The 18,306-nt window shown below is 35.2% G+C and overlaps 3 protein-coding genes across 4 annotated transcripts; all 3 read right to left on the bottom strand.

The window, feature by feature from the left end:
- Positions 1–177: 177 nt before the first annotated feature.
- LOC108212960 (protein MAIN-LIKE 1-like) lies at positions 178–3,001 on the bottom strand. Its single transcript, XM_064090197.1, has 4 exons — positions 2,590–3,001; positions 1,155–1,250; positions 388–1,068; positions 178–195 (listed from the first exon to the last, which is right to left on the bottom strand). Exons 2-4 carry the CDS (start codon positions 1,248–1,250, stop codon positions 178–180), a joined length of 795 nt encoding a protein of 264 aa, XP_063946267.1. The 5' UTR covers positions 2,590–3,001.
- Positions 3,002–3,900: 899 nt separating this feature from the next.
- LOC135151605 (receptor-like protein 47) lies at positions 3,901–6,773 on the bottom strand. Its single transcript, XM_064090252.1, has 2 exons — positions 5,356–6,773; positions 3,901–5,259 (listed from the first exon to the last, which is right to left on the bottom strand). Exons 1-2 carry the CDS (start codon positions 6,767–6,769, stop codon positions 4,103–4,105), a joined length of 2,571 nt encoding a protein of 856 aa, XP_063946322.1. The 5' UTR covers positions 6,770–6,773; the 3' UTR covers positions 3,901–4,102.
- A 3,310-nt stretch (positions 6,774–10,083) lies between these two features.
- On the bottom strand, positions 10,084–13,110 carry LOC108212959 (receptor-like protein 9DC3). 2 transcript variants are annotated; one of them, XM_064090250.1, is made up of 3 exons: positions 12,682–13,107; positions 11,540–12,482; positions 10,084–11,442 (listed from the first exon to the last, which is right to left on the bottom strand). In XM_064090250.1, exon 3 carries the CDS (start codon positions 11,243–11,245, stop codon positions 10,286–10,288), a length of 960 nt encoding a protein of 319 aa, XP_063946320.1. In that variant the 5' UTR covers positions 11,246–11,442; positions 11,540–12,482; positions 12,682–13,107; the 3' UTR covers positions 10,084–10,285. The 2 variants fall into 2 exon arrangements, 1 of the variants encoding a protein (XP_063946320.1); XR_010290237.1 differs by having other exon boundaries at positions 11,540–13,110.
- Positions 13,111–18,306: the final 5,196 nt, after the last annotated feature.

Genomic DNA, 18,306 nt, shown 5'->3' with positions numbered 1-18,306 from the left:
AAAAAATTAATTACTTTTAAAATTCCTATTTTAATTTTTTTAATTATTATGAATAAAATTTGCATATCATCGCGTATCTTATTTATTTAATTTGCATATCACTTTAAAATATTGTTAAAATAATTTAAATTATTATTTAATGTTAAAATAATATTATAATACTTTAAGCTAACACTTTTACAAGTATATTACAAGCTGCAACACATAATGTTTGCTATTGCAACATATAATTGACATGAATGGTTATCGTTGCGGTAGATATGGATCAGTGTCTCTATTGCAACATAATTTTGCAACACTCGCGTTCATACCATTGCGATAGATCATATATGGCGTAGTGTATATATGAAGAAAAACTTGAAAAATAAAATGATAGTAAATGCGTACCTGTACTAACGTGGCGTATCCAGCGAAGTTTTTTGTGACTTTATGGGTGGAATCGCACATCTTCCTATAAAGGTATGCAAGAACAGCACTCCCCCAGCTATAACCATCCACGCTCTGCAAGTCACGTAGCATCCAAAGGAGGTTGAGATTCACATAGTTCCCGCTGCTATCAGGAAACAACGATCCAATAACACACAGTAGGTGTGCCCTGATGTGAAAGATAGTCTGTGCATCAAAATCCTCCGCTGCCTCGTCCAACCGGGCACAGTCGCCAAATTTTTCAATCAACCAACCGATCCTCAAGCCGTTCTTCCTCACATCAGCCGGCTTAGGAGTCACTCCAAGAACATCGCGTATCATGGCCAATCTCTCGCGAGGTGTGGTGGTGAAGCCATGTAGAATAAATGGCCGGCCAGTGGTTCGTAACCCGAGAATGTGATGGACATCCTCCAGTGTAATGGTGGCCTCCCCGAAAGGTAGATGAAAAGTGTGCGTCTCTGGACGCCACCTCTCGATAAAAGCAGTGATCAAGCCCCTGTCATGCTTGACCTGACCCAACTTGAACACCCACTCAAAGCCCGCATCATTAATAGCATCTATTATCGTCTGAGGCGGCCTGGTTTGGTCAACTACATTCCAGTACTCACCGAAGTTCGTCCTGACTCTAAGATCAGGAATGTCCTGCAATTTAAAATACAGGAACTTGTCAGCAGTTTATAGTGAAGCAAACATTAACGTTAATAAACAACAGTCCATCAAGTCATTACCGTACTACTGTTCCACACAAAAGTGGACCTATGCGTGTCCTGCAATGTCAACAAAGTGCCGTTAACCGGCCCGGGATGATAAGCTGCAGGATCCATCTGTGCCAACAATTTTCAAATATATTTATAATTCGAATTCAAAGCTTTTGTATATATACAAAATCTCATTCCAACATAATATTTGTAATTCGAATTCAAAGCTTTTGTTTCTAACTAAATTAAATTACTACCTACAAAATCTAACATGCACAAAATCTTAAATTCCAACATATCAAATCTATAAATTAGCCTTAATTTCAATTAGCCTTAATTCCAACATATCAAATCTATAAATTAGCCTTAATTTCAATTATAACAAATCTCAAGCCACAATCAATAAACTAACCGATCTTATAACATGCAACTCAAGCTAATAAAACAACAATAATCCAAATCAAGTCATTATATATATATACACATTAATTTAGAGAGAATCGAGAGCGTACCTTAAATTAATTTTTGTTCGAATTTCCTATTTATTTTAATTCTCTTAATTTCATAAATATTCTAATTCTCGAAATTTCATATATTCGAATTATATATTAATATAATTAAGATTTTTATTAATATATGTTCGAAAATTTTATTTTAATTCGATTATTTTGCTTTTTTTCGAATTTTTATTATTATAAATCGAATTTTAATATAATTTTGTTTTATGCTAATAATATTAATATAAATCGATTTTTTTTAATATTAGCTATTAATATCTTTTTTATCCGAATATTTTATTTGCTTTCTAATTTTTTTAATTCTCAATATATTTTATATTATTTTTTAATTCGAATATTATATTTTAATATATTTTAATTCGAATATATTTTAACTCGAATATTATTTTATATTATATTTTAATTCGAATATTATATTTTATTTTTAATTTGAATATTATATTTTAATATATTTTAATTCGAATATTTTTTAATTCGAATATATATTATATTATATTTTAATTCGAATATTATATTATATTTTTAATTCGAATATTATATTTTAATATATTTTAATTCGAATATTTTTTAATTCGAATATTATATTCTCAATATCTTTTTAATTCGAATATTATATTATATTTTTTCTCTCCAACTAAATTTAATTACTACCTACAAAATCTAAAAAGCATAAAATCTTAAATTCCAACATATCAAATCTATAAATTATCCTTAATTTCTATTATAAATCTTTAAATTTTTTAACAAATTTAAAAATCATAATGTACCAAATCTCAATCCGGTAATTATAACACTAATCTCAAGCCGGTAATTATAACACTAGTCTATAAATTAGCCATAATCATGAACATAATCGATATTTGTAACATGCAAGACAAACTAATCAAGTAATAAATTACAAATCAAGGCTTTATATACTAATATTTAGGGGAGGAATAAGGTAGTACCTTCAAATTTTTTGCTAGGGTGGGCGACCTTGATGCTAGCTCGGGCGATCCTCTCCCACTTTTCTTCCTTCCTTTACCAAAATCTCCCCTTTCGGCTCCTTGCTGTGGCTGCTGCAGTGTTGTTTTCAAACTGAGTGTGTGCAAATGTGTGTGTAATTGTGTGTTTGTGTGGCTGGGAGGGGGTTTTAAGGGGGTAGTGTCACACGTGGTCGCCCGTGATTGGGCGGACCACGTCACAGAACTTCAAGGGGGGACGCCCCTGAGGAGGGCGACCTGTGCTTGATGAACTCCAATGGGGGACGCCCCTGAGGAGGGCGACCGGTGCTCGGGAAAAAAACAGGTAAGGGTCGCCCGACTTTTTTTGATTTAGGCTGGTTAGTTTTGAAAAGTTGAACGTAGGCTGGTTAGTTTTGAAAACTTTACGTTCAAACCGGTTACTTTTGTAAGGGAGCCGTGGAGGCTGGGTTTTAAATTTTGAAATGAGTAAAATGTAAAGAATGTAAGCTTGTTACATAAGCTTCGGGTAAGTACGGTTTAGTGAATAAAATAAACAAAAGACAGCAGGAAGATAGCACGTGGTGGCAATGAGCTTACGTGGGTGCCGCTTAATAGAGCGGTGGCATTTTTGTAATAAGGTGGAACTTTGAGGTGAAGAATTAAGCAGTGTGGTAACTGTACAAATCACGCATCAGGAGCTATAATATAAAGAGATGTTTTTCACTTCATACTCTGTTCCTTTCACATTTAAGGAGATAGAGGCTTCATATATGTAATTAATTAGTCCTTGTGACTTATTTTGATAACTATACGCTTTATCAGCAGCTGGTTTCATATATTCTTAAAGTATTGAATTGGCAAATAGCCCGTGAATTGGTTGTTGGAGAGATCTAGAATCCGCAACTTGGGGAATGGATGTGATGTGCTCCTTCCACTTACTGGACCAAGGCACAATGAAAAGAACTGTCAGAGTTATTCCTCAGTGTGAGGAACAATTTTTTTGTCGACATATCCAACTGTTATTGTTAGACATTTGAAGGCAGGACCAAGGCACGTTCCATCAAATCCCCAACTGTCATTGTTAGGCACACAAGCGGCCACTGTCGTGCTTGGCTAAATCAATGCTAGCCTGGGAGCTGAAGCTGAGACTGGAATGTGTGGGATTGTATATTTGGATTTGGTGCTGGCGAGGAAAACTCGAATTTATGATAATCATTCAAACAGTGTGAAAGTGCTGTTAAATTGTTGCGTAAGAGATGAAAGCAGATTAATGGATCTTGGTACAACAGGTTTGATGCAATTTTTTTGTTTTTCCATTCTTTTTCATTTGCATTAACACAGATCAAGATAGCAAGGTTAATATTAATACCCCTGAAGCAAGAGAAATCATTATGAGTCCCGACCAAATGGATTATTACATAATACCAAATACTTATGCAGCTAGTACACTACTGGTTCAGAAATGTCTACCAGGACAACAACTTTCAAGTTTGTCTTGATCGACCAGTACCTTTCTTCATGCATATCTTTTCATCAACTTCAGTTGCAGTACTTCGACATATCTCACAAACCACCAAGGCCTTCCTAGTTTGAGAACAATGTATGCAGATGACAATCCACATATCAGTCCACATCCATATCCCATCACGATTGCTTCCCATGTCAACTCATCACCAGCATCATCTTCATCACCATTTCCGACTTCCTGTGGGGGTGATGCAGTGTTTACACATTTCTTCGTCAAGGGTGATCCACATAACGCAGAGTTTTCTAGATAAGAGTCATTGTTGAATGTGCTGAACTGTCCTTTCTCAGGAATCTCTCCACTAAGATGGTTTCTCGAGAGGTTTAAGACTTCTAGAAATGTCAATGCGGTTAACTGAGGTGGAATAGCCCCTGTCAGTTGATTTGAAGACAAATCTAAAGATTGGAGTGCTTCCATATTTCCAAGCAGTGATGGGAGAGGTCCAGTAAGACTATTATGAGATAAGTTGAGCAATGCAAGCCATCTAAGCTCTCCAGTAACCTTTGGAATTTCTCCCTGAAATTTGTTGCACGACAGATCAATGGCTGTGTAAATATGAAGGATATTTTTCACTTCATACTCTGTTCCCTTCACAGTTAATGAGACAGATGCTTCATAATGGAAAATAAAATCTCCTGTGTCATTCTGATAACGATACAAATTATCAGTTGATTTCATATTCTTAAAGTATTGAATTGGCAAATGGCCTGTGAATTGATTGTTGGACAGATCCACAATCCGCAACTTGGGGAAGGGATCTTCTATGCTCCTTCCACTTATTGTACCATAGAGTTTATTTGATCGCAAGACAAGGACTTCTAGCTCTCCAAGTGCATAAAGCCATGACGGAAATGTACCACCTATTTTATTGTTGCCAATATCAAGAATTCTCAAGTTCTTACAGTTCGCCAAAGATGGGGGCATCAATCCTTCAAACTCATTATTATCCATGTTTAGATATTTCAGCCGACAACTCCTGGAGAAAGTAGTTGGTATTGTTCCTCGAAACTGATTATTAGCAAGATTAAGGTAAAGCAATCCATCAGCAAGATTCCCGAAACAGTTTGGAAGTGCACCACTTAATCCATTATTTGACAAATCAAGAACCGAAAGGGAAGTGACATTGCAAATTGTTGTTGGAAGCTCACCTGTCAAGATTGTTGAAACTTTGGTAAAACTGCAATAATCAGATTACTAGCTTAGTTACATATGAGAAAAGGAAAAGATATATAGAGAAAAGATACCTGTAAAATGGTTCCCACTTAAATCGATGTATTCCAAAGTTGGATGATTGTTATATTCCTTAGGGAAGTTCCACAAGTCACTCTGAATATTTCCACTAAGACTATTATTTCTTACACTAAGAAATATAAGATTTGTGAGATTAGAAACGATCTTTGAAACTGGTCCAGTCAATTTATTAGAACCGAGATTAAGACCTACTAGTAGCTTCAGGTTTCCAATGTCAGATGGAATATAGCCGCTGAGATTACTGGAATATAGATCTAAGTACCTGAGGTTAGTCAAGAGTCCCAATCCAATAGGAATACTTCTTTCAAATAAATTTCTATTGTTTGAGAGGTCTAGATATCTTAATTTAGAGAGCGTGAATATATGTGGGGGAAGCGGCCCCTCAAACAAATTAGAGTCAAGACATAGGGTTTCAAGCTCAGGAAGCAAACCTATATTATTAGAGACAGAACCTGAAAAGTTATTGTTCCCAAGGGAAAGAATCCTTAGTTTTGAGAGCTTGAATATATTTGGTGGAAGCGGCCCCTCAAAAAAATTAGAATAAAGATCGAGGGCTTCAAGCGCCGAAAGCAAACCTATATCATTGGAAACAGAACCTGAAAACTTATTACCCCAAAGAACAAGATGTTTTAATTTTGAAAGCTTGAATATATTTGGTGGAAGTGGTCCTTCAAAGGAATTGTTGGCTAAATATAGGTATTCAAGATCACAAAGCAACCTTATGTCATTGGGAATTGAACCTGAAAGTTTGTTAACTGACAGGCTAAGATGTTTTAATTTGGAAAGCCTGAATATATCCGGTGGAAATGGCCCCTCAAAAGAATTTTCAACGAGACTGAGGACTTCAAGATTATGCAGGTTGGCAAATAATGGTTCACATGCTAGATCACCGGTAAACATGTTATATGAAAGGTCAAGGTGAGTCAGGCTTTGAGAACTGGATATAAAATCTGGGAATTTCGACGCAAGAGGATTGCTACTGAGGTTGAGGATGCGCAAGAAAGGCATGGTACCATTGAGATAATTCAAGCTTAAATCAAGGTATTGAAGCCTTGTTAAGTTCTGAATGGCTGGTGGTATTGGACCCGAGAAGAAGTTGTCTGCGAGGGTGAGACTGTTTAGATTTGGAAATGAAGTGAAACCAAACTCGGACAGCATTCCATCAAGTTGTTTCTCACAAAGGTTAATCTCAGAGACTGAACCTGCAGAGTTACAAGTAATGCCAGTCCAGTTACAAAGATTTTCGAGATTGGTGAGTGACCAAGAGTCGAGAAAAGAAGAAGGGGCTAGGCTATTCTTCCACTTCACAAGAGCTTCTCCCTCTCGTCTTGTTGAAAGAATGGATTCAAGTGATGAGAGAAAGAAAACAAAGAGAAGAAGGTGAGAAGTCTTTGCAGAGTATGCCATGTTTCTCCTGATCAACTGGGTTATAAATCTGATCAACTGCACACTTCTATTTATACGCTTCATGCTGGAATTCATAAATAATAATTCAATTTTTTTAATAAAATTATATCTTTTAATATAATTGATGTATGATAAAAATATTGTTTCTAGTTAAATAAATAAGACGAAAATAATATAATTATATATTAAAATATAGGTTAACATCAACCCAAATTATTAGTTTTTTAAATAACAAAATGATGAATGAAAACAATTATTTACTAAATATTTTTGAACTAATATTTAATGTGGTGTATTTAGGATATTGTGCTATAGTTTTTGGACCACAAATTTTGATATACAAGTGTGTGAACACTATTCCAATACACTAATGATTTTGATTTTTCAATTATAATTTTCATTATTTTGATTATCATATTCTTTATGGATTTATTAGAAGACTTTGACTTTTCATCAATTAAATTTAAATTATTATACTTTCTTTATCAATTTTAGTGCCAAGGAATTAATTCAATTCTGATTTGGTATATAATTTATAATTATAATTTTTATATATTATCAAAATTTAGGATTAATTTGGATTTCATCCTTAATACATTATTGATTAATTTGATCTGATTATTTATTTTTAGTGTCGGGAAAATAATTTATATCACTCTCGAGCTACTATCACATCTTTGAAAGGGCGAGGCGAGACCGTGCTCCGAAGACTTGGAATGAGTCCTGGAAGGCTTGGGGAGACCCTGAGCATCTTTGTGCTCAGGGTCTCCTCCGAAGACTTGGAATGAGTCATGGAAGACTTGGAATAATTTATTCATTTTTGTGCATGGCCATGATAACCTGGGTATCTTGGCTTCCAAAGAACCGGTCCAAATGTTCCAGGGCTTGAGAATTCTTTGAAAATACATATTGAGAAATGTTTGAAAATATTGATGAAAGCATAATAATAATTCAGAACATATGTCCGGCAAGACTATTATGAGATAGATTGAGCAATGCAAGCCATTTAAGCTCTCTTTGGAACTTCTCCGTGAAATTTGTTGCACGATAGATCAATGGCTGTGTAAATATGAAGAATGTTCTTCACTTCATACTCTGTTCCTTTCACATTTAAGGAGATAGATGCTTCATAGATGTAATTAATTAGTCCTTGTGACTTATTTTTATAACTATACGCGTTATCATCAGCAGCTGGTTTCATATTCTTAAAGTTTAGAATTGGCAAATAGCCCGCGAATTGTTTGTTGGAGAGATCTAGAATCCGCAACTTGGGGAATGGATGTGATGTGCTCCTTCCACTTACAGGACCGTACAGTCTATTTGATCGCAAGACTAGGACTTCTAGCTCTCCGAGATTAAATAGCCATGAAGGGAATGTACCACCCATTTTATTGTTCCCGATGTCAAGAATTTTTAAGTGCTTACAGTTTGACAAAGATGGGGGCAATAGTCCTTCTAAAGTTCTAACTGATTGTCATACATGTTTAGATATCTTAACTGGCAACTCTTTGAGAAGGTTGTTGCCCGGCAATAGTCCTTCTAACTGATTGTCATACATATTTAGATATCTTAACTTGTTGGTATTGGTCTCGGAAGTGATTAAGTCGAAATAGCTTGAGCCGGGACTTAAAGCCCACACAAACAGGGTCTAAGTGTGTGAAGAGCGATGCATAAGTGACCTTATATATTTTTAAGCCAACCTATCCCTCTGCTTTGCATCACAAAGTGTTGGAAGGATTATAGCTGTCAATTATATGCGAGCTTATCCTGGAGTGTAGAGCGTAAACTGGAAGACTACCTGCACTATAATTGCATAATTTTGGTTGCAAATACTGATTTAAGCACAGGATTAACTGTAAATTTGTTATATGGAAAGGTCAAGGAAAGTTAGGCTATGAGAATTAGATATAAATTCTGGAATTTTCGACACAATATTATTAATACCAAGGTTGAGTGTGCTCAGAATTGTTAAAATATAGCATATATAAGATTCATTGGGTGCTTCCTCTAACATCTTAAGGCTTTAGATGAGCCGGACTCAACAAAAAGCATAGAAGATAAATCGGACCAGTTTGGAGATTGAAATTTGTATTTGACAGGTCTAAGACGTGTAATCTCCGAAGACGACTAACCTGGTATGGAATTGAAGTTGTGCCAAATTCTCAATGGCTGGTGGTACTGGACCGGAGATTGGAGAAGTCATTGTGTTTGATGGTGAAATTGTTGAGGTTTGTATATGAAGTGAAACCAAACTCAGAGGTTTAAAACCAGATTTTTGTGTAAAAATCAGAATCCGACATAAAGTCATAAATAAATCAAAAACTGACTTAGAGCCAAAAGTTAGTTGGAGGTTTTTTTTCCAGTGAAATAATTTTTTAAAACTTTTTTCTAATAAAAATTACTCATAAAACATAAATTAGTTATAAATCATTTTTATTTTTCTTATTATATTTTTAATAATTTATAAGTCATTAATAAACACAAAATTATACACACGATATCTTATGCTCTCAGCTTAGCTTATCATATTAATCATGTACTAATAAATCATAAGCTTAGTCAAAAAGACTTTCGGTCAGCATTCCACTCAGTTGTTTGTATTTCATTTGCTTAAATAGACTTTTTGTCGGAAAATGGATACAATGATTATGCGTGCTTTAGAATAGTAGCCTCAGAAGATTCCGTTGTCGAAGTTTAGCTTGGAAGTTTTCATGACCAAGACTTCTAAATAGCCTGCTCTCTCATACCCCGCCAACTACTCCCAGACCCCGGAAATTAGGCGTTACACTTCAATTTATACCCAGCATGTCCGAATTATATAACTTGAATATTTAACTCATAAATAATAAGTTGATAAAGATATTTTGTTATTTTGCGTGGAAAAATTATATAATGAAAATAACTAAAAATCTAATATCTTTAAATTTTTATTTTATGTGGCTAGCCTATAGAGATGATAATTTTGGAGGATAGATTTTGAGATATAAGTGTGTGGATACTAATATAATATACTAATGATCATATATTTTTGAGGTAATTGCATATCGCACCCCTAACTATCATTCAAAAACGATATTGTACTCATACTTTGAGAAACTCAACTCGCACTCTTTATCTTTACTATTCAAGCCCGAGTTGGACAAATTAGTATGCAGATAATAGACTAATTTGAACCGATAGGACCCCAGAGGACTTGGAAAGAGTCCGTCCAAGACCGAGCAGTCCCTGTTAACACATATCCATATGTCCCTGCAACTTTGATATCCAAATAATACACATATGAAGATAATATGAGAGCTGCATGATGCAGTGAGGAGCATAAAATTATTGATATAAACATTGATCAAACAGAATATTACACAATACCAAGGTTTATATTAATACCCCTGAAATTCAAGACCAAACAGAATATTACACAATACCAAAAACTTATGCAGCCACAAAGAGAATAGTACACTACTGGTTCAGAAATGTCCAACAACTTTCAAGTTGGTCTTGATGGGCCAGTACCATTCTTCATGCATATCTTTTCATCAACTTCAGTTGCAGCACTTCGATATATCTCACAAACCACCAAGGCTTTCCTAGTTTGAGAACAATGTAAGCAGATGACAATCCACATATCAGTCCACATCCATATCCCATCAAGATTGCTTCCCATGTCAATTCATCACCCGCATCATCTTCATCAACATTTCCGACTTCTTGTGGAGGTGATGCTGTGTTTGCACATTTCTTCGTCAATGGTGATCCACATAACGCGGAGTTTCCTAGATAAGAATCATTGTTAAATGTGCTGAACTGTCCTTTCTGAGGAATCTCTCCACTAAGATGGTTTCCCGAGAGGTTGAAGACCTCTAGAAATGTCAGTGCAGTTAACTGAGGTGGAATAGCCCCTGTCAGTTGATTTGACGACAAATCTAAAGATTGGAGTTCTTTCATATTTCTCAGCAATGATGGGATAGGTCCTGTTAGACTATTATGAGATAAGTTCAGCAATGCAAGCCATCTAAGCTCTCCAATAACGTCAGGAATTTCTCCTTGAAACTTGTTGCAGGACAGATCAATGGCTGTGTAAATATGAAGGATATTTTTCACTTCATACTCTGTTCCCTTCACAGTTAATGGGACTGATGCATCATATTGGAAACCCGTTAATGTTGTGGCATTCTGATAGCGATACAATTTATCAGTTGATTTCATATTCTTGAAGTATTGAATTGGCAAATGGCCTGAGAATTGATTGTTGGACAGATCCAAAATCCGCAACTTGGGGAAGGGATTTTCTATGCTCCTCCCACTTATTGGACCATAGAGTTTATTTGATCGCAAGACAAGGACTTCTAGCTCTCCAAGTGCATAAAGCCATGAAGGAAATGTACCACCTATTTTATTATTGCCAATATCAAGAATCTTCAAGTGCTTACAGTTCGCCAAAGATGGGGGCAGCAATCCTTCAAACTCATTATTATCCATGTTGAGATAGGTCAGCTGACAACTTTTGGATGAAGTAGTTGGTATTGCTCCTCGAAACTGATTATTAGCAAGATTAATGTAAAGCAATCCATCAGCAAGATTCGCAATACAGTTTGGAAGTGCACCACTTAATCCATTATTTGACAAAGCAAGAACCGAAAGGGAGGTAGCATTGCAAATTGTTGTTGGAAGCTCACCTGTCAAGATTGTTAAAACTTAGGTAAAACTGCAATAATCAGATTACTAGCTTAGTTACATGTGACAAAAGGAAAAGATATATAGAGAAAAAAATACCTGTAAAATGGTTCCCACTTAAATCGATGTATTCCAAAGTTGGATGATCTTTATATTCCTTAGGAATGTTCCCAGACAAATAATTATATCCAAGATCAATGTAAAGTAAGGATACAGAGGCTTTCCACCAGTCACTCGGAATATTTCCACTAAGACTATTATGATCCACACCAAGAAATATAAGATTTGTTAGATTAGAAACAATGTTTGAAAGCGGTCCAGTCAATTGATTATAACTGAGACCAAGATATAGTAGTAGCTTGAGGTTTCCAATGGCAGATGAGCCACTGAGATTAGTGGAAGTTAGATCTAAGTAGCTGAGGTTAGTCAAGAGTCCCAGTCCAATAGGAAAACTTCCTTCAAATAAATTTCTATTGTATGCGAGGTCAAGAATTGTTAATTTGGAAAGCTTGAATATATTTGACGGAAACGGAGCCTCAAAAAAATTAGAGCGAAGATTGAGGGTTTCAAGCTCAGAAAGCAAACCTATATCATTGGAAAGAGAACCTAGAAGTTTATTACCGTTAAGGTAAAGAACCCTTAATTTGGAGAGCTTGAATATATTTGATGCATGGAAGCGGCCCCTCAAAAAAATTATCGTAAAGATTGAGAAATTCAAGCTCAGAAAGCAAACCTATATCATTGGAAATAGAACCTGAAAACTTATTACTCCAAAGAAAAAGACTCTTTAATTTCGAAAGCTTGAATAAATTTGGTGGAAGCGGTCCTTCAAAAGAATTGTTGCTTAAGTTTAAGGATTCAAGATCACAAAGCAACCTTATGTCATTGGGAACTGAACCTGAAAATTTGTTACTTGACAGGGAGAGACGTTTTAATTTGGAGAGCCTGAATATATCCGGCGGAAATGGCCCCTCAAAAGAATTACAATAAAGCCAGAGGGTTTCAAGATTTTGTAGATTGGTAAATTCACGCACAAGATCACCTGTAAAGTTGTTATGTGAAAGGTCAAGGATAGCCAAGCTATGAGAATTGGATATAAATTCTGGGAATTTCGATACAAGATGATTGCTACTGAGGTTGAGGATGCGCAAAAAAGGCATGGGAGAGAAATTGGACCAATTTGTAGCTTGCAATGCATTCTGTGACAGGTTTAATATGAGCAAGCTCTGAAGATGGCTAACCTGGAACGGAATGGGACCATCTAGATAATTATTTCTCAAATCAAGATATTGAAGCTGTGTTAAATTCTCAATGGCTGGTGGTATTGGACCGGAGAAGAAGTTGTCTGCGAGTGTGAGATAGTTGAGATTTGGAAATGAAGTGAAACCAAACTCGGACAGCATTCCATTAAGTTGTTTCTCACAGAGATTAATCTCAGAGACTGAACCTGCAGAGTTACAAGTAATGCCAGTCCAGTTACAAAGATTTTCGAGATTGGTGAGGGACCAAGAATCGAGAAAAGAAGAAGGGGCTAGGCTATTCTTCCATTTCACAAGAGCTTCTCCTTCTCGTGTTGTTGCAAGAATGGATTCAAGTGATGAGAGAAAGAAAACAAAGAGAAGAAGGTGAGAAGGCTTTGCAGAGTATGCCATGTTTCTCCTGATCAACTGGGTTATGAATCTGATAACATACTGCACACTTCTATTTATACGCTGCATGCTTGCCGTGTTATTGGAATTATAGCTTAAATATTGAACCCATAAATAACAATTTGATAAAGATATTTTGTTATCTACTGTGGAAAATTATATATTGAAAACAACTAGATATTTTATATTTTTAAAATTTTATTTTATGTGAATAGTTTTTAGAGATGATTGTTTATAGGGGATTGATTTTGAATAGGTTATATGCAATTGGATTTATTACCGACACTGGGCTGTTAGTAGACCATATCATAGGACCCTTGACATTGTATGGACTAATCTGAGCTGATGGGTTCTCAGAAGACTTGGAAAGATTCCATCCAAGACTTGGGAGAGAAGATGACCTATCCCAGTTATCATTGCGCAATTGCGCAAATTATCAACACAATTCTCTATACAACTTTTATCTTCAAAACTAATACACATATGAAAATACTCAAGAGTCCCTGCTTTGCATCGCAGAGTGTTGGAAGTATTGAAATATAGCATAAGATCTAATTGGTATTTTCCTCTAACACCTTAATTAAGGTTTAAAGTTTTTGATGGATTGTTCTCAACATGATATCAGAGTGCATAGTATAAAATAATTGGTATTGAATGAAACAATTGCATACACCAGGAAGAACTGAAAGACTACCAGCAATATATATAATTTTGAAGTACACATTTATAATAATTTTAGTTTAGGACTAGGCTGAACATCAAATTCTTAATCGGAGGCATACGCGAGAAATGTCGTCTGAAGTACTTACCACGTACAAACACTAAAAAAAGTGTATAATGGAAATTTTAGAATTATAATTATTTTCAGTGACAATATTTCTCCCGCATCACAATATATACCTTCCCTCATGATAACTTTTAAAGAAGACTAATATTACAACTACATAGAAAGTATTTGTTCATACTGATATCAGGTAATTAATTAGTATTCATATATCCTGTTGCTGATTTTGCAATGCATATTGCCTATACAACTTAATCACAAAACAATGGTATATATTCATTTTTACCTTATATATTATTTTGCAGATAGCTTTGAGATAATAAAATTTTTAATGGGCTAAATTGAACCGATAGGTCCTCGGAAGATTTGGAAAGAGTCCGCCAAGACTTGGAGCAATCCTCATCAACATTGCGCAAATTATCAACACAAATGCAGTGCAGAGCATAAAATACTCTAGGAAGGACTGAAAGACTACCAGCGATATATTTTGTCCTCATCAGAAGACTTGGAATGAGTCCTCAAAGACTTGGAGAGACCCAGACCTATCCCTTTCGATTTTTTAATCAAAATTCAGCTAGCAGAAGTATGCTTTGTAAAGTATAATTATCTACACAATTGTTCATACAACTTCGCCATAAATATTATAATATTAGGTAGGCAAATTTGTCTATATGAATCGATATGTGTTTTAATAAAATTTGAGATAATCCATATTCAAAAACTCACAATAACTTAGGATTAATTCTAAGTGAGTGAAAATAATTCCGTGGATCCTTTTCTAGAACTATAATGTATCTTTCAGTTGCAAATATTTATCATTAATTCTAAGTGAGTGAAAATAACTCCGCGCATCGTTACCTAAATGGTTTCTAGAACTATAATTTATCTTTCAGTTGCAAATATTTATCATTAATTCTAAGTGAGTGAAAATAACTTCGTGCATCGTTACCAAAATGGTTTCTAGAATTATAATTTATCTTTCAGTTGCAAATATTTTGCGATATTACCATTTTCTCTCATGATAAGACACCACGACAACAAACTAACTTTTTCGACGGATTACTTACCATGGATGAGCAAGCTGAAAACAATAGAGATCAGTTTCCTTCATATATATTGGCCCTGTTTGTTTCGAGAAGTAGAAGCTGCTTCTGGCTTTTGCTTTTTTTTTTTTACCCGTTTATGTAAATAAGCAGAAGCACTTTTAAGAAGCTGAGAATGCTAACTTCTCTCTCACAGCTTCTACTTCTTTTCCAAACATTTTATTGACTTATTTGCTTCTCACTTTTAATCCACTTCTTTACTGTAAGTAAAAAATCACTTTTTTTAAGCTAGCCCAAACGGCCCTATAGTAGTTTAGTATTAAAATTCTGGCGCTAAAAAATAAAATAAAATGATTTTCTCTCGCGAAGTAGACTGTCGTATGTTTTCCGTCGCAAGTTTAAAAATTAACTACTATTAAAAAAATGTAAACAAATAAAGTCCAGCGACATTGTTCCGTCGTAACTAATATTTTGTTGCAGTGATCACTACTAGAAAAACAGGATCAGACATCACAGATTAGACATCGGTTAAAAAAACCACCGATGTTAAAACCCTTTTTTACATCGAAATTTTAAAAACCGATGTCTATTAAAAAACTAGACATCATCTTAGTGTAGAACCGATGTCTAAAACATGTTTTTAAAAAATTGGCCGCGCTTCCCCGCTTCTATTCCCCACTTAGCCAAATTTTTCACAAACAAAAAAACCCCGCCTTTAAAACCCCGCTGCTTAGTTGATGTGTTGTCTGAACAAGACATCAACACCTGTCTTTAAACATAAAATTAAAAGGAAAAAGACATAAAACTAATAAAACTACCTAAATTAAATCATTTGTACAAAATACATTCTCTCTCCCCGTTCTTCCCCCTTTCTCAGCGAGCGAACCCTAGGTTCCAATTCGGCCGATTTCATCCTTAAATTTGTGCGATAAAGGTTGATTTGTACCTAATAAACTGATGTTTGTTCGATTACAATACTCATTTGCTTCTTTAATTCGTTTTTTCAACAGATCTCAGAGTTCAGTTCGAGTGTGGAGTTTGTGGGTTTAGTGGGTGCTCGTACTTCAGTTCGAGTTTGTAGGGAGTTCGAGCTCGGAGTCTGTTCAAGCTCTGTTCAAGTCTATTCAAGCTCTCTTCGAGTTGGAGGAGGTAATTTCTTATTTATTACTTGAGTTTGGGTATCCTTGTGGTTGTATGTGTATGTATATATGTATTTCAGTGTGTGTTTTTGGAAAATGAGATAGTTTGTAGTTGTGGTTTTTGGAAAATGAGATAGTATGTTTATATGTATTTGTATGTTTATATGTATTTGTATGTTTGTAGTTGCTTATCATAAACTGATTGGAGTGGTTTTGTATATTGAATTAGCTAGCTAGTGTCCTTTGTTTTTGGTCTTACAATCATGGAAAATCCCCCATTCTGCTCAGAAATTCCTACGTGTGATGTACCTGATGATGTTCAGCATAGTATTAGGAATAATATTGAGGGAACTTGGGTTAAACATTGATATGTGTTTAATTCTCGTATCTGTTTTTTATTTGTGTCCAAAACACATTGTCTTTCCCCGTTATTTAATTCTTGTATCTGTTTTTGATATGTGTAATGATGTTTTAGACTTTTAGTCATGCATCTGCTATTTAATTCTCGTATCGGTTTTGATTTAACTATTACTGCACATTTGCTATTCAATTTAATATATTACTATCATGCATCTGTTTTAATATTCTTGTATAAATACATGTGCATTACTATTTGATTAATATGCCATGGTTAATGATTTTATGGTCTTGTTTTTCAGATTGAAGAAGAAAAATGACACCTAAAAAGCAGAAATCCAAAGTACAATTCCGAGAAGGACCTGATTCCAATCAGGGAGATGAAGAATTAGATAAAGGTGTTGCAGAAATGGAAAATGCAAAGGCATCAAGTGAACCTCAACCTGAAATGTCAGAACAAACAGCAGCAACAGTTACAAGTACGGAATCTGCAAAAAAAAGGTATGGCAGTGCCCGAGGTGTTTCCGCTATGTACAAAGTGGTAGTGAAGAAGGCACAGGGAAAGAAAACTAAGGTCACATGCAATTCACTTGGAGTTCCCATCGGGGAGAATAGGCACGTACTACAGTCCTATACCGGGATGCTTGCTAGGACGATGATTCCCATCAACCATCCGAACTGGCCAAGTGTAGATGCTGAATTAAAAGACAAATTATGGCTTGATATTCAGGTTTCTAAATTCTTGAATTCTTATGTTTTTAAATTATATAAGCTGCTGGATATGCTTTTGATCGGAATAATGTTGATTGCAGGACACATTCAAAATTCCCAAGGAACTCAAGAATGCGGTGCTAAAGTCTGCATCCGCAAAGTGGAGACAATTTAAAGCGAATTTAACTAAGGATTACGTGAAGCCGAATGTTGGAAATAAGAAAAAGTTAAGAAAGCCTCCAAAGCAGTATGCTTTTATTGGTAAAGAGGCTTGGAAAAAATTTGTTGCTGAGAGGACCACTAGGGACTGGCAGGTAATATTACATCTTTCCATTTCTACAAGTTTTGTTAATTTTTCCATTTCTGGCAGGTAATATTTCCATAATATGCAAATATTGTTTGTAATTTTTGTTGCAGGCACTTAGTGCAAAACAAAGTTTACGAGTGAAAAATAGAAAATACCATCACCGCACGTCGAGGAAGGGTTATATTGGATTAATAGAAGAAGAAGTAAGAACAACTACACATTGTAATTGGATTGCTTCATTTTACCTATGTCAGTACTTTAATCATGTGTTCATTTTCATCAGCAAAAGAATGGAAATTTGGAGCCTGGAGAAATTCCTGATCGTGCTGTGTTGTGGAAAAAGGCTCGCAAACTAAAACCTGAAGAAGAGGTTGATTCAGATCTTGAAGACATATGTAAAACAATTGTGAGTATTTAAAAAGTAAATAGCATAGTCATTATTAATCAGCACTGCGAATGCAATTTTAATTTGAATGCAAATTTTTTTATGAAAGGATACTTTATTGGAGAAGCAAAGTAAAGGAGAATTTAATCCTTGCGGAAGTGACGATGTATTGACTACAGCCTTAGAAACTCCCGAACATTCAGGAAGGGTTCGTGGAGTTGGTAGCTTCGTCAGCCCATCAGTATTCTTCAACATACCGAATGGAAAGCGCTGTAGAATAACCAAAGCCGAGTTGTTAGCCCGTGATCGAGAGAGGGACGAAGAGTTGAAGAAAGCCAAGCAGGACATGGCTGAGGAGATTGAAAAGACACGGAAGGAGATGGCTGAACTGAGGACAATTCTTAAATCAAATGTTTCATCTCCTATGTTGTCTGATAAAGCAAGTTGTGATTCGAAGGCAGAAGATGCGCAAAAAGCTAAGCCTGAAAAAA

The sequence above is a fragment of the Daucus carota genome, chromosome 3 (genome assembly GCF_001625215.2).
Source record: "Daucus carota subsp. sativus chromosome 3, DH1 v3.0, whole genome shotgun sequence".
NCBI classification, from domain to species: domain Eukaryota; kingdom Viridiplantae; phylum Streptophyta; class Magnoliopsida; order Apiales; family Apiaceae; genus Daucus; species Daucus carota.
The sequence above is the reverse complement of the archived record's forward strand: the minus strand, read 5'-3'. Positions and strand labels throughout refer to the sequence as shown.

Bases quoted from the DNA above. Each gene is read 5' to 3' on its own strand.
- LOC108212960 (XM_064090197.1), bottom strand. From the start codon at position 1,250: ATGGATCCTGCAGCTTATCATCCCGGGCCGGTTAACGGCACTTTGTTG. The intron at 1,069-1,154 runs GTAATGACTTGA...TTTAAATTGCAG, and splicing joins TTGTGTGGAACAGTAGTACG to GACATTCCTGATCTTAGAGT.
- LOC135151605 (XM_064090252.1), bottom strand. From the start codon at position 6,769: ATGGCATACTCTGCAAAGACTTCTCACCTTCTTCTCTTTGTTTTCTTT. The intron at 5,260-5,355 runs GTATCTTTTCTC...CAATCTTGACAG, and splicing joins AAGTGGGAACCATTTTACAG to GTGAGCTTCCAACAACAATT.
- LOC108212959 (XM_064090250.1), bottom strand. From the start codon at position 11,245: ATGGATAATAATGAGTTTGAAGGATTGCTGCCCCCATCTTTGGCGAAC.